The 16,239-nt window shown below is 53.9% G+C and overlaps 1 protein-coding gene across 8 annotated transcripts in view; it reads right to left on the reverse strand.

The window, feature by feature from the left end:
• Positions 1 to 9,236: 9,236 nt before the first annotated feature.
• The window catches only part of PIWIL1 (piwi like RNA-mediated gene silencing 1), a 30,939-nt gene continuing 23,936 nt past the window's right edge, over positions 9,237 to 16,239 (reverse strand). For 6 of the 8 annotated variants that reach the window (XM_027044043.2, XM_027044042.2, XM_053206413.1 and 3 more), the window contains 3 exons: positions 13,123 to 13,248; positions 10,468 to 10,615; positions 9,237 to 10,333 (listed from right to left, as the gene is read on the reverse strand). In XM_027044043.2, coding sequence (XP_026899844.2) covers positions 10,217 to 10,333; positions 10,468 to 10,615; positions 13,123 to 13,248 — 391 coding nt within the window. In that variant the 3' untranslated portion in view covers positions 9,237 to 10,216. The other 2 variants (XM_053206412.1, XM_053206411.1) reach the window with 2 other exon arrangements.

A 16,239-nucleotide genomic window follows, 5' to 3' on the forward strand; every position in this document is an offset into this window, starting at 1 on the left:
AGTTAAAAAAAAGAATTCTAGTTCAAGAAATGCTGATTTTAGAAATTAAAGTCTACGCAACGGTGTGAATGCACTTTGCGCCACTACACAATTAAAGATGGTTGAAATGGCGAAGTTTCCTGCGTATACTTTACCACAGTAAAAAAAAAAAATGTTGACAATTTCTCAAAAAAAAAAAAAAAAATGAGCAAAAGTAGCCAGAACTACTGTTCCTCTACATCTTTGAAAAAATTTACAAATTTCCCAAAATATGTTGGCAAACCCGAGACAGTACGAGCTGCGCTTAGCTTTGGCAAATACTACTGAACGTTTAAGGAATAAATGATGCCGACCGTACACAACTCCTGGAGAGAAGACAGATGCCCAGACCCCTTAGGTCAGCCGTATCCTGATACCAAAACCAGACACGGACGTTACAAGAGATCTACAGACCAAGAGCACCGTGAATTGTTTTAAAAACCCTAAACAAAATATTAGCAGATTAAAACACCTGTTCAAGAAACTCGGTAAAGAAAGGAGTTGATCTCAACTTCATAAAATTAACGGCCAACCCCATACTTAATGGTGCAAACACTGACCGCTTCTTTCTTTCCATCAAAAACAACACAGGCGCGTCCATTTGACTACTTGTATTCAACATCGTACTGGGCTTCCAGGCAGCACAAGAAGGAAAGGAGGGGAAAGAAAAATCACACCGTTTGGAAAGAAAGGAGCAAAATGGTGTTTAGGTGCAGATGATATGATGCTAAGTCAGCTACAAGATGCTGTTGGAACGCACGTGCATTGGGCAAGAGAACAGGTACAAGGTCAGCGTACACGAATCATCGGTATTTCTACAAACTAGCAGGGAACAATTAGGACCGAAATTAAAAGAGAAGCGGTACAGTAATAAAATAAAAATACATGTGATTAGTTGTATTAGCATCAAAACCGTGAAATACTTCAGGGTAAAGTTAACAAAATGTGAGCAAAACCTGTATACTGAAAAATAAAGAAGGTCACTTAGAAATAAAAGAGCTCTTAAATGGGATATGTTGGTGGTGTAGAAAATGCAATGTTAAATTTCCAATTTCTCCCAAGCGGATCTGTTGATTTAGTGAAATCCCAGTCAGAATCCCAGCAAGCTTTTTCTAGAAATTGAGGAGCTGGTTTAAGTCCTGATACAGAAATGCAAAATGATCTACAACAGCCGAGACAATTTTGAGAAAGATTGAACACAGTTTGAAAAGAGTCACGTGGGGGCGCCTGGGTGGCTCAGTCGGTTGAGCGTCCGACTTCAGCTCAGGTCACGATCTCGTGGTCCGTGAGTTCGAGCCCCACGTCAGGCTCTGGGCTGATGGCTCGGAGCCTGGAGCCTGCTTCGGATTCTGTGTCTCCCCCTCTCTCTGCCCCTCCCCCGTTCGTGCTCTGTCTCTCTCTGTCTCAAAAATAAATAAAACGTTAAAAAAAAATTTTTTTTAAAAAGAGTCATGTGGCCCGATTTTGAGACTTGTAAGGCCACAGTGACGGACGGAGGCAGTGTTGGTTTTGTGTTAAATGCGCACGTTGAAATCACTGGGATGAACTGGGGAGTCCGGAAGTAGACTCATACGTATGTGGTGCGTTCATTTGCAACAAAGGTACCGAGACAGCTCAGTAGGGGAAGACGTGAAGTATGGTCTTTTCTAGAAAGAAATGTTGCAGAAAGAGCTACTTACAGGGGAGGAGGTGGGAAACTGACCCTCCTCTCACGTGGTGCACAAAAATTAATCCCAAACAGATCACCGCCCTAAAGGAAAAAGTTAAAACTATCAAGCTGCTAGAAGAAAACGGAGAAATTTGGCCAGAAAAAAGTAAACCCTGGTAACAGGACTTCAGCAGATTTAAAAATGTCTTCTCTTTGAATGATACTTAAGAGAACAAACAGCAAGCCGGAAACTGGGAGACAGCAGCATAATGCATAGCACGTGTGTCTGACAAAAGAATTGTCTAGAAGGTAGAAAAACATTTTCCAATTCAATAAGACCAAATTTTTTATTAAATGTGTGAAAGATTTGAACTTTTTAAATTTTATTTTGAGAGAGCAGGAGAAGGGGAAGGGCGTAGAGACAGGGAGATTGGGGCACCTGGCTGGCTCAGTCGGTTAAGCGACTGACTTCGGTTCCGCTCATGGTCTCACAGTTCATGAGTTCAAGCCCCACGTCAGGCTCTGTGCTGACAGCTCGGAGCCTGGAGCTGCTTTGGATTCTGTGTCTCCCTCTCTCTCTGCCTCATGCTCTGCCTCTGTCTCTCTCAAAAACAAAAATAAACATTAAAAAAAAAAAAAAAAGATGCTCAACCAACTGAGCCACCCAGTGTCCTGAACACGTATTTTATAAAAGATGTAAGAACGGCCAGTGTGCAAGCAAAAAAATGCTCAGTATCGTTTGCCAGCAGGGAAATGCAGTTAATAACCCAAATGAGAGAACATTCTACGCCCACTGCTATGGGTGCGTTTAATCTTAGGTTCAATTTAAACATTTTAAAATTCTGTGAAAATTAAAAAGACCGACATCATCAAATATGGGTGAAGACACGGGGCGGCCGGAGTCGTGTCTTGCAGAGCGGGGCCCGGCCGGCCGGCACTTGGGAGACAGCCTGGCGGCTTCCATCCAGTCAGACTCTTAGCTCGCAGGTCTAGTAGGCCCGTGTCCGCGTGTCTGCCCACGAGAAATAAAAGTAGATGCTCACGTAAAGCCTTCAGAAATTTCTACAGTTAGTTGTACTAGCCCCACGCGTGAAACACCCCAAATATCCCTGCGTTGGTGAATAAACATGGAACCGCATGAGACGGAACACAGCTTAGCAAATACGCCACTTACATAGTCACGTGGGTGTGTCCTTGAAACACTCTGCCCAGAGCAGCACGGGGTGCAGGATCTCGTGGTCCTAAATCCCAGAGCAGGTGGAAGGCACGTCGTTGGTTGCTTGGGGACCAGGTGGGAAGGACTCTTCACAAAGGAGCAGGGAGGCAATAGTTTTCTAAATCTGACGATGGCAGAGAGCAAGTGTAGGCATTTGCCGAAGCTCGTCCAGCCGGGTATGCGGAGGTGTAGGTTGGAACTCGGTGAGTGGATTTAAGACAGAGGTCGGGTGAGAGGGAACAGAAGGGACGTGTTGTCCAGAAAGAAGGTGCGCAGACTGCCCGCCCCCGGCTTGCAGGCTTGCAGGCCTGGGGGCCGGACCGGGAAGGGCGGAGACACTGCAGATTAAGGTAGGAGCTCCAAGGCCCTGGAGCAAAGCCTTGTGTCCCGGCCACTTATAGGGCGGGCGTGGTGGCCCCGGGGCCAGGAGCAGCCCTGGCCACACAGCAGCCGGGACCGCGGAGGCCCCCTTCGGAGGGCTGCCCCTGGCGCCCCCCCACCCCCCCATCGCACCCTTGTACCGGACAGGAGCGGGGTGGGAGGGGGTGGGGCGGGGGCCTGGGCAGCGCGGACGAGCGTGGGGTGGCCGCGCCTGCGCAGCCGGGGCCCAGAAAGGAAACCGCCGGTGGCAGGACCGAGGTGCGGCCACAGGCTGGGGCTCGGGGCCTGACGGCCGCTGCCCACGCGGGCGGCTGGCCTCTCCTGTTCTGGTGTGCTGGCATCCCAGTCGTCAGCCCTGGCAGGGCGGCATGCACCCGTGTCCAGGTCCCAGGCCCGGATGGATGCTCGCGTAGGACAAGCGACTCGGGTGCGCGGCGTGTGCCGCAGGTGGCTGACGAGTGCAGGAGTGGCGATACCGGCTCGGTGGCTGAGAACCACACCGCGAAGACGCCAGTGAAGCGGACACAAGTCACTGCCCTCCCGAGCCAGCCTCGGGAGGGAGACGGGATAAAAGTGGGTGGATCTGGGAAGCGCTTTCGCAGAAGTGAGCCGTGGGGACGGACGGAGTTACCAAGGGGTTCTGCAGATAGACCCGGAGGCACCCCTCCGTGGAGCCGGGAGGCCCCGGGGAGGGGGGTGGAGGGGACATCGGAGCACGGCACCCCAGAAGCCGGACACAGGGAGCGCTTCCGAGGCAGGGGACATGGGTGTGGGGTGTGAGTGCTGGGAACCCACCGATTAGCAACACGGGAACGGGGTGGGGGGGGGGGCGGGAATCTCGGTAAGACCACCGGGTGCGGAGGAAATGAGAGGGTTGAGGGCAACAGAATTTTAAGCGGGCGTCCTAGGTCCATCTTGGGTTCCCCTCCAGTGCAGAGAACTCAGAGACCCCGCCCCCAGGCACACAGGTGGCGCCCCTGCCAGAACTCGCAGAGACCCCGCCCCCAGGCACACAGGTGGCGCCCCTGCAGAGAACCCGCAGAGACCCCGCCCCCAGGCACACAGGTGGCGCCCCTGCAGAGAACCCGCAGAGACCCCGCCCCCAGGCATACAGGTGGCGCCCCTGCAGAGAACCCGCAGAGACCCTCACGGCCATGCTCCATAAAAGCTGCGGGCTGCGGGCCGTCCTGCACGGAGCGTGGCCGGGGTGTCCTGGGTCGTCTGCTGCGGTAAGTCGCCCCGAACGACAGCGAGCGGTGGGCTGGCGTGCGTGTGTTTCGGAAGTGAAGGGTCTTCTCGGTCTGGAGGGTACACGGACCCTCCTCCACCTCCTGAGGAGGCGGAAACCAGAGAGGCGCGCGGATGGGCGAGGGGGCTGCCCAGGGTGAGGGGGGGCCTTCCCCTTGTCCGTGGCGTTGGTGGAGCAAAGGGGCCGAGGCGGTGGCAGGTTGGGCGTCCCGGCTGCGACGCCGGGGGCACCGTAGTGCGTTACATGGGTCTGAGGGGTCACGGGTGGCCTCAGTCACTGCTCGAGAGGACCCCGGCCCTTGGCTAATGCGATTGGCTGGGAACGTGCAGCCCGCCCGGCACTTAGAGGCCGGTATGGAGGCCGCACCTGCTGCTCCGGCAGCCGCGGTGGAGACCGGCTTCGCCGAGACTCCCACAGCAGGGAGACGAGACGGACGGGTGGGAAAATTGGGAACACAGGATCCTGCCGACGACGATGGGAAGGAGCCCATCCAGGCCTCTCCCAGCTGTGGCAAGATGTCGCATCTGGCACCCGCGAGAAAATCGGAACACGCCGATCCGGTCTTGTCTAGCGTGTGGAAGGGACGACCTCAGGGAAAGGAGTTTATTTCCTTGAAAGAAGGTTCAGAAACTGGTGTGCCGAGTGCCCGTCCGGTAATGGAGGAATTTCGGGGTGGAGACCAGGGTAGGGACAACGTTGCCCTCTAGGGTCTGCAGCTGGGGGCGCCCCGAGCGTCTGCTGGTCCTGCTGGTCCTGCTACGGACCGAACCAGCTCCGATAGGCATTGGAGCTGGATGCACACCTACCTGAAGAAACCCTTGAAATCTGGGGGAGAGAGAAGGCTTATCGATGGTTACAGGGGACAGATTAGCAAACTCCCGTTAGTCTCTACGGATCCGCGGGCTTCTTCCCCCCCCCCCCCCGCCCCCCGTTTTCTGGCGCGTAGTTACCCCATCCCTGCGTACACGTGGGGGTAGACGTTCCGCAGGGTCTGGATCTAACCAGGGCAGGTGAACTCAGGTTGCGGACCCCGAGAGTCACCCTCGGTCTGCAGCGGCCGCGTCAGTACGGCGTGACGTCCGGAGGATGGCAGGTCGGTGCCGGCAAGAGCCCAGGGCGGGGTCATTCGGTTCATCGGATAAAAGTGATGCGGGATGCGGTCGCCCACACAGCATGAACCTTCCCGGTCCCAAAGATGAATTCCAGGCTCTTGTTAGGTTCCCGGAGGCCTTTTATTCCCCGACCAGCGCAGGTGTTAAGACCTGTATGTGGCTTGGTTCGGAAGCCGATGGGGCTGGGTGCCATCCAAGAGGCTTTCTCCCGGGTAAAAATGCTGGTGAAACAGGTACAGGCCCCGGGGGTGTGAGTGGTGAATTCCGTGTCAGTTCCTGCCCAGGAGGACGGGGCTGGGGCTTGTGGCAACAGAAGGAAATCGGTTCGTTATTCGCACAAGTTTGAGGACAATCTGTTCTTGTGACGTGACGTCATGGGAAACACCGGCTGTTACCACCAAGGCTTTGACTGGAAAGTGTAGTTGAGACCGAGGCGCCCACAGGGCTTTAGGGAGCGAGGGTTGACTTTACAGACCCCACAGAGCCCTTGGAAGACACTGGCCTGGTACCTTGCTTCCGGGGTTCCCGGGAGCCTGACCAGGTGAATGAGGGAGGTCGTTGCCAGACAGGCTCAGGAACCTCGGCAGGTCTTGGGGAACTCAGGAAGGGAGGGAACTAACTCCAAGCTGCAGACGGTGTTGCAGGCGAGTCTGCTGGCGGGTGAGCATCTGGTGGGGCTCTTGGCCTTGAACGGCTGTTAAAGGCTCCATCTGAAATTCCTTAGAAGCGTGCCCGGGGGCGGGGGGCTCGGGCGGTTAAGCGGCGGACTTTGGCTCGGGTCATGATCTCAGGGTGAGTTTGAGCCCCGCGCCAGGCTCTCTGCTGTCAGCCCAGGGTCCGCTGCAGATCCTCTGTCTCTCCCTGCACCTCCCCTTTTCACTCGCCCCCCAAAATGAAGCCATTAAAGAAACTTTTAACTGAAGTTCTTTAGGAGAAGCCCCAGCAGAGTTAACGGAGCCTAGACCACCCGTCGCTGTTCTTGCCGCACTTATGTGAACGATTAGGCCGAGTTTGGGAGGACTGGACTGTTTGACCTGTGCTAGAAAGGAGAGTGAACTAGCTCGGGGGGTGGGGGGGCAGAACACGGCCTCGGCAGCACCCCTGGATGCCGGCCCCGGAAGTTCAGTGCTCTGCTCGCCTGCAGAACCACTCTGGTGTCTCCGTGGCCCGCGTTCGGCCCGGCTGCTTGCACGCTTCGCGCCGACTTTGAACCCCCCCCCCCCCCCCCCGCAGGGCCACCTCCCGGGAGGAGGCCGCTGTTACCCGGCCTCCCCTTGCTATGAAACGTGCAAGGAGACTGAGCCTGTGCCTGGGGCTTCCAGAATCATGGCTCTCTGAGCACGGGGGTGTCTGAGGCCGGGTGCGGGGCGCACAGGCCCCTATGCGGCAGGAAGGCCGGGGCAGTCGTCCCCTCGCCAGTGAGGAGTGGAGAAAAGCTGGGGCGGGGCCGGCTCGTCACCAGCGGCCACTGCGTTGCTGAGGGCAGAGCCCACAGCCGTGTGGTCTGCACGACCCTGGCCGCCGTCACTGGCCTCGAAGTGCCCGCGGCAGGGCGAGCCCCCCACGTGGCACCGAAGCACATGAGGACCCCGCTAGGTGCGCCGAGAGGGACTCCCGCCGGCACGGCCGGGCGGGCTCGTGTGACCGACCTCGGGCTGTGGGGTCCCCGGGACAAACTCCCTCCCTCCGCCCGCCCCCCTCCTGGCCGCGACCTCCCCACCGGGCCCCCCGCGGGGAGTTACCCCAGTAAGTGGCTGGCTTTGCCATTTGCTATGAAGGTAGGAGGACACCTTACCGACCCTCCCCCACCTAAAGGGACCACGGGGGCCCCGGGGGCCTTTTTAGGATGGAAAGAACACGGCCGGCTTTGTCGGCCCCGGAGAGGGGGGCAGGCAGAGGAAACGCTGATGCGGGGCAAGGGGAGGCGCGAGGACAGCACATCCTCGAAGGAGCGGGTGTGTCCGGCGCGCAGGTGGGCGGGAGCAGGTGTGGCAGCAGACGCAGCAGCAGGGAGTCCGGGGACCCCAGTGATGGGGGAGGGGGCTGCATGTGGCCGTGGCCGACCCCAGGCTGCTGGAGAAGCAGGGCAGCAGCGACAGGGCTGGCGGGGGTGGGGGGGGGAGGGGGGCAGGCACCGGGCCCTCCAGGAGGGGCAGGGTGCAGACCGGGGACACGCAGCGTTGACCGCGGGTCAGTGTGTCAGCGAGGCGGGTCGTGGGCTTGCCTGGGACAGACAAGTAGGGAATGCTCGGAACGGGTGTTTCTGCCACGTGTTGAAGCGGAGGGGCCCGAGGTCCCCACCTGGCCCGCTCCACCCAGGCGGACCAGAGGGGGGACAGACCCCACAGCGCGGCCCCGGCCGTTCCCGTGGGTGCCGTCCCTTCGGCATCACGCACACGTGTGCTCCTGGACACGGCACGGGAGCCAGGCTCAACCTATCCCGATGTGCATCCCTTAGGTTCCCAGAGGTGTAGACGGCCAGGGTTTTTGCCAGCACTACTGTGGAAAGGGTGCCCCTTCCAAGGGGGTGAGGTGGACACCTAAACCTAGACCCTCTGGCCCTCTCTGTCCCCCCAGGAGGCCCATCAACACCAGCGCAGAAGAAAGCAGACAAGACAACAGAGCGCCCCCCCCCCCCCATCCTCTTGTCGACTAGGCTCCAGACGCCTTCTCAACTGGCACTGGCCCAAGTCCCGAGACGAAGCCCTGGGATGTATCTACGGGACAGTTCACCTGGCAGAGGTTCTGGGCCTAGGTGTGGCGCAGACCCAGACCAGGCGAATGGGTGACATTTAACGTTCAATCTGGGAACCACTGCCCTGCCCCGGATGAGTGAACAAGCCAAGCCAGAACCCTTTTGGCCGGAACGAATTTGAGCAGATGTTCCGTCCGTGGCGGCAAAGTCTTCGGGCTTGGGTGAGCGTCTCTTGGCCACTGAAACTTCTCTAGATTGAAATCCTGAAGAATCGGTAAAGACCTGAAACCTTTAAGAGATCGTGTAAAAGCTGCTACGGATGACGCTTTGATGACTTAACAGTTACTGGCCAGCACTACAAATCCACAGACAGAGACCCCAAACCAATCTGTCACAGCTGCAGGGTTAGCCGTCCTCACACCCCTTTGAACCGGGACGGCCTCTAAAGCAACTTCTGCAACGGCATCTTGTCTCCGGCAGCTTTCTGAACGCTCGCAAGGCCCTGTTCCTTTCCCTCTCATGTTCACAGGGTTAAGGAAGTAGGTTAAGGAACCTGGGCTAATAGCCAAGATCAGTGCTAACAGTTATTAGCTACAACTAAAAGGAAAATAAAATGGTTTTCATTCATGTTAATAAGGCATTTATTTGAAAAGACAAGTATAACATGCTCAGACGAGTTTATGTATGATCGCTAACATTCACACCCGTTACGTTTACAAGCACCATTTAGAAGTGAATTCCGTTCATTAACTGCAGAATTTCCTGAAAATTCCTACAGATACGTGAACAGCTACGATTATCAACTCAACAACACCCTTCTTGGTCTGCACTTCTGAGCTACGGCTCCCATTCTTGTGTTACAAACTCGGCAGATGGCAGCCGTAGACCCTCAAGTCAAGTGATGCAGATTTCGGTGGTTTTTTTGTTTTGTTTTTTTAACATTTATTTATTTTTGAGAGAGAGAGAGACAGAGCATGAATGGAGGAAGGTCAGAGAGAGAGGGAGACACAGAATCTGAAACAGGCTCCAGGCTCTTAGCTGTCAGCACAGAGCCTGACACGGGGCTCCAACTCATGGACCTTCGCTTTTGTAAATGGATCACAGCCCTTTGACGGAGTGAACTCTCCCCCATTTAAAAAAAAAATACAGTAAATGAATGAAAATGCAGATGCTTTCAGTAAAAACAAACTGTTCCTGAACAGGGTAACAATCCAATTTTATTCTATAACAAGCAAAATAATGTCTCAGTTGCAAAACAACTCGTAATGTTAATACAGATTACTGACCTCTTAAGAGTCTTAAAATGTTTCTTTGGACAGAAATTTAAAACTTTTCAACCATCTTCTAACCCCTATACCACCTAGCCCCAAAATGAAATAAAAAATTAGCCTACTTCTCCACAGAGTCTCATACAGTTCCCACACCTTGTACAGGTTATTTAATGGCAGCTTTCATCTCTAAAATAGATCAGATACCCAAATAAAACCCCACCTTACAGTTCTAGTGAGCTTCCTTAAATGAAAGTATTTCAAAAAGAAGATAATTAACGTAAGGCTTACAAAGAAGGACTTGCTCACTCCTGAAAGTACTTTTGAGTAAATCCCCACTTTTCAAATAGTCTAAAAGTCTGTTTATAATACAAAGCACCTTATCCATATCTTTCTCCAAAACAAAAATCCTCACACTGTAGCTGAGGAAACAAACAAGAGAAAATATAAAATTTGAATTTTTACCTATAAGCCAGTCAAGTAGCAATGCTAGAAGTAAGACTCCAGACCTAATTCCTTCCCCAAGTTTCATCTAGAAAGATAACAGCTAAAAGAAATAAAAGGCTTAAGAAAAGCCTGACGTTACGTTCCCAACACAGAAACCGCTGCGTGTCGTCCTCTGGTGGAGGTCAGAGGTAGTACAGGCGGTTGGACAGTGACAGGTTGGGCTCCCTGTGAATGCTCTGGCCCACGAGGAAAGCCAGTTTGTGGGCGTACTGACAAGGAGCCGGGACCCGGATGACGCCCTTTAGAGGAAGAAACACAGGGCCTGTTACTCTAAATCTGGTGTGCATGACACATGTCAGTGTTAACCATAAAAGGCCTTTAAAAACCCAGCAACTGCCTTCCGAGTCTCGCTGAAGTGAACGAACACACTTACCGGCCAGTTGTAATAGACGTGACACAGCTTGTACGTCAGCCTCTGTATGTGGTCCGGCTTCAGGCCGCTGTTGTCGTAGATGACATTGTAGTGTGTGGGCGAGACGCTGCCGCTTCTCACCGCCTGGCTCACGATAAAAAAGTCATACCTGCAAGGACGGCAGAAAAACCACACGGACGTGAGGCGAACGAGAGCTGAAGCGGACGGCGAAGGGATCCCGCGCACTGACGTGACCTCCTCGTTCAAGACAGAGCGCGCCTCCTGAAGTCAGAGACTGCGGTTCGCGGACCATCTCGGAGTGCTTATGTGCGAAGGATGTTCAAGCTGCCACTACTGCGAGTATCTGAGGTCTCGGTCACGGACGCCTCGGGACCTTCGGCACCCGGCGGGGCTGCTTCCACGGCGGTGAACACGGGAGCTCAGGGGAGGACGGAGCCGTAACACGGGCCCGGAGAGGCAGCGACGGTGGGGGTGAGTGGAGGAGGTCTCGTTTCGGGCTCTGCGGTTTCCAAAATCTGCTTTCACCCCAGGACCTTTCCCCCTCTTGCTGTTCCCAGTGCTACTTGACAAAAATACACTTAATGTTACTCGTCAAGGATAAAAAACAAATTTTAGACTAGAGCGTCCGAGGACATAAGCACAATTCATTCAGGACCCAAACGGTAAAGCAAAACCAAGGAGTGCAGCATAAAGGGACAAGACGGACAACAAAACATCAATCCAGAGAGGCTGTTACCGGACTTGAAGTAGATTACATGTGCAACTTGCTAGGTCCGCTGAAAACTACAGAAATTATAAAAATCAGAACTGGTCTGTAACACTGTAGTGTTTCAGAAGAATGAGGGTTTCAGTGACAAATAACCTGCCCCAAACAACAGAGAATTCACACCAGAGCTGGAGTCAAAATCTCAGTTCCCAACACAGGCAAGTCACCGTCCAAAGTGCTGGCAGCTGACACCGACTCTGGTCTAGTCCTTAAAAGTGGACCTCTCCAGGGGCGCCTGGGGGGCTCTGTCGGTTGAGCATCTGACTCTCGATTTCAGCTCAGGTCGTGATCTCGCAGTTCATGAGCTCAAGCCCCAGGTTGGGCTCTATGCTGACGGTGCAGAGCCTGCTTGGGATTCTCTCCCTCCCTTCCATCCTCCCTCTCAAAATAAACAGAAACGTTTTTAAAAGTGGACTTCTCCAGGTACGTCAATAGCATGATCAGCTAAGTTTTAAATAGCATCTAATAAAAGTAATGAAATGTTTTCATACTTCTTAATTCAACTTGGATTTTACCCAATTTGTTTACATCGGCTGTCTTCGGGTCCGTGTTACCCCCTGAGCTCTGGTTACCACAGCAGGAATACCTTTACTAGAAAGTACCATGGGGTCATTCTGACTGGTTAAGGGATCCTGCAGGAAAGGAAGCTAAGTTAGTATCTTAGCTATTCTTTCTCAGCTGACCCCCCCCACCCCCCCGCCAGTAGTAGAATCCTACTGAAGCACTGCCATGATCCAAGGTCACACATTCCCGGTCGCTTGACAGAACTGAAACCTGTATGATCGTTTATCCACGCGAAGTTAGCAGAAGAAACCCTCCTGTACCGCAGATTATACAGGAGCAGCACACTAACAGCTTTGCACCTAGGCCTGCACTTGATTCTGGTTAAATCTACCTTTGGAATTTAAACTTGGTTAAATTTCTTTTTGAGGGAGACAGAGCAAGTGGGGGAGAGGGAGAATCCCAAGCAGGCTCCACGCTGTCAGCACAGAGAGAGCCTAATGTGGGGCTGGAACTGACATACCATGAGATCATGACCTGAGCCGAAACCAAGAGTCACTGCTTACCTGACGGAGCCACCCAGGCGCCCCAGATCTGCCTTTTGAAAAAGCGCCAATACGATGAAACAGAACAGTCCCAGCAGCGTGCTTTCCTGAGGAGGGGCTAACCTGGGCCGAGGGAGGACCTCCCACTACCCACAGGACCTACGGGCCGGGCGCCCAGCCGCACACAGGGCTTTCCCAGGGGCCAGCGGGCTTCAGCACTGGACAGCGGAACACTGTGCGCTAATCTCATTACCACGTGCCCCTCAGGTCCTACTTACTAGCTTATTTTCCTACGGCAAAGTGTAGCCCAGGTTGCATAAAAATGTTACTCAGAAGCCACTTTTCTTACCTGTGCTTGTGTTTCAGATGAAACATTTTGACCTCTGGGTAATTAAAAGCATTACAGACCTAAAAATTTTTACTGAGAAAACAATCTGAAGATACAGATGTGAAAGAAAAGACAAAAGCAGTCTACAGCAGCAGACGCAAATAAATCGTAGGCTTTAGTAACACTATTGGATCAAAGTAATCGGAGACTTTAGGATTCATAAGAAATAGAAGAAAAAGGAACAGGCACCTGGGTGGCTCAGTCGGTTAAGCATCTGACTCTTGATTTAGGCTCCGGTCCCGACCTTGTGGTTCATGAGTTCCAGCCCCGTGTCGGGCTCTGTGCTGACTGTGGAGCCTGCTTGGATTCTCTCCCTCCCTCCCTCTCTGCCCCTCCCCTGCTCGCTCACATGTGAGCTGCTCTCAAATGAATTAAAAAAAAAAACATAAGAAAAAGTAAACGAGTTAAAGTGGATAAAGCAGAAAACAATGTTCAGCGAACACTACACAACTTACCACTCTGGTCTGGTAACTTCCACATCAATAACTGTTCCAGGAAGTGGGTTTTGAAGTCTTCCTCCAGACTGAGCAAAAAATCGGGCGTTCACTCGTTTTTTCACCACAATTACTGTTAGTCTTGGGCTTAAAACATGACGACGATGACGATGATGATGCAGATGCGGATGAATGTAACAATACCAAGTTAGCCACACTCTCAGTCAATTAACAACCCACTCATGTGGCTCTAACCAGAACCCCACCCCCCCCAGGGCAGGGCACCTATCCAGGGTGTGAGGGGACAGCGTGCATGTGCCCGGTGTCTAATCAACAGGTAAGCACATCATCTGCCTATCACAATGAAACACTAAATTCGCCAACACAGTTCGGAGCCTCTTCTACGTGGAAAATAGGACCTCGAGTCTAAAATCCCTGCTGGGGGGGCTGGTGCGAGCAGTGTCCGAGTGCAGCCTAGCATTACCAGTTCACAAGGAATCGGGGGTCCCTGTCTCCGTCTCCCTCCCGGGGCCCAATCACCCCTCAGCCCACCCCACGGCAGCAGAGAATGTGCCCTCTGCGTCTCCCCCAGTGAGACTCTCTGCTTGGTTTTCCCGCACCAGGACTGAGTCCCTCTCCCCGAGCGTCCGGCTCTGCATCCGAGGAGGTGTGCTGGCCCCTAACCTGGCCCTGGATCCCTGCAGGGCAGCCCTTCAAGGGCAGCACGTGCGGCTTGACTACTTTCACACCTTCTCTACCACCTCCAAGGCCCACGTCAAATCCAGCATTTGAAACACGGAATACGTGAACTGGTGCATGGAAGGCACTCGGGACCCTGCTGGCATGGGATGGACGTTTGATAAACAGGACAGTTATCGATGCCTTGGTTTCCCCTGTGCCCTTTTCCCAACCAGAGCACTGGCTCCTGAAGAGCCTCAGTACACTGGATTGCAAACTCTGGGATGCCACGGGCTTTACGTGCAGTGGGATCTGGAACGTTTGGCTTGGGAAGGGGGTCCAGAGTACACTGTTGGACAAATGGTCAAAGAGACCCCGAAATGGGAACTTCTGTTCCGTGGTAAACCTAATTTCACTCCTTCCTGGTAGCAGTAACTAAACAGACAAGGGGCAGGGAGGTGATGTCACTTCAATAAACAGAAGGTATTTTTAGAGACACCACCCTGCTGCCCAGTTACTGCGGCTCTGGATAGAACAAAGCCAGTCCCAGGAACCTAAGGCAGGTGGGTTCCGGCCCTCTGACATCACAGGAAGCGATTCAGCAAATGTCACAAAACAAAGTCGTAAGGATGAGGTGACATTTTGATTTCTTCTTCTGCCAAATATTCTAAGTCAGCTAATCCATTATGCATTTTTATAAAGTTAACATCACCATTTCAATCAAAACACAAATACTGTGATTCTAAGAATAATTACGAATATTTACATCCAAACTGCATTTCTTCAAAGTGAGGAACGACTCTTGGGTATTACTTTACTTCACACACGAGTTCTCCACCATTTATGGAGTGCGTATCGGGTACCGTGTCAAGTACTCTCCTTTATTCCTTCTGACGACCCTGGCTGGTCGCCTCCCCATTTCCCAGATGCAGCAGGTGAAGCTGGGTGGAACCTGGCCCTGCTCCTGAGACACCCTGCGCTCGGTCACCTCTCCCCGCAGCCACCATGTCCTGGCACAACTCACAACGTGGCTCCAGTCCTGTGGCAGCTGGTCAGGCTCGTGCGGCCTCGGCATGAAGTCCCCTCCCCCACACCCGTCTAGCCCATCCCCGGAGCGGGAGCCCGCAGGGGTCCCCCCCCCCTCCCCCGGCAGCCACCGTGGGCATGACACCGCCCCGGGCAGGACCCGGTTCACCGACTCCCCTCACTCGGGCTCCGGGCTCCTCTTCGAGAGCAACTTCTGCTGCTCCTTCTGGGAGCCAAGCCCACAGGACTCGAAAGACTCCCAGCAGCAGAGCCCCAGGCCCCACACGGCCACAACAGGGTATGTCCCCAAATCCCAAACGACATACAGCTCGAGGCTGTGAGATCAACTTGCACCGTTGCGTCTCCTCCTTACTTCCCGGAAATTTCCTTTCCCCTCAGTGTGAGAAAAAGGCAGTGGGGCTAGAAGATGCTGAGGGCTAGAGCAGGGACCTGAAAAGGAGACCAGCAGGCAGCCGCCTCTCCGCACCTTCCTCTGCCCACCCCCCCACCAACTCTGTCCGTGCGGACGGAGCACTGAACTCAGAGAAACACATCCAGTGAGGCTTACATTTCGAAGACCGAAAGCAAATACCGTTCTTTTAGTGAGAAAATGCAAGCATTAAGGTTTTTAAAGGAGACAGAAAAGAACATTAACAACCACTTCCAAAATATCGGAAAATGCTTATTAGCATTTTAATCTGAAAAACCTCCCTGACTTGCTCTGAGAGCTTACTAATAAACTCACTCTAAGAAACGGGTGCCATCAACACCGAGAAGCTGGCTGAGGCCGACCCGGAAGTACCCTCCACCCCAGTGAAGCAAGCGGCTCCGGGTGCCCAGCCCACAGGTGCCCAGCGCCGCCACGAGCCCAGGTGCACTCAAGGGCTCTCCGACGCCCTCCTTTCTGCAACGATACCAACTGCTGGCCGAACGCACAAACAGGCCTCTCGGAATTTCTGGGGCTCCTTCAACACTGACTCCGCCGGCCGTCATTCTGCACCAGTGAGCCCCTGACACAACGGTCCCGGACGGACGTCAGCTTGCTCACCACCCGACAGACTAGCAAAACGTAACTTCTCCAAAGGGCCGTGTGGAGACGGCGCAGTCTCACTCCTGCGGGGGGAGCGGAGGAAGGCAGAGAGCAGCACGGTCTGCAAGGGCACAGGCGGGGTGCTCGGGGAGGACCAGGGTGTCCCTCGCACGTGCACGCCATCCCCACGGACGGAGTAAGACATCAGTGCCAGTCGAGTTCACAAAGAAGTATTCGCTGTGTAAAGCAATCGAGAAAGAGTACACGAAGACTGTTTGGAATTTATTCTAATAACCGCTCCTGCAGATGCCTGCAGACGTCTCCGAATACTCAGATCCTGCGCCACGGCCCCAGGCGGGAAGGCCGAGGGCAGACCACTGGCAGAGGGGTCTTCACGCATCCTC

The sequence above is a fragment of the Acinonyx jubatus genome, chromosome D3 (assembly GCF_027475565.1).
Source record: "Acinonyx jubatus isolate Ajub_Pintada_27869175 chromosome D3, VMU_Ajub_asm_v1.0, whole genome shotgun sequence".
Classification (NCBI taxonomy): domain Eukaryota; kingdom Metazoa; phylum Chordata; class Mammalia; order Carnivora; family Felidae; genus Acinonyx; species Acinonyx jubatus.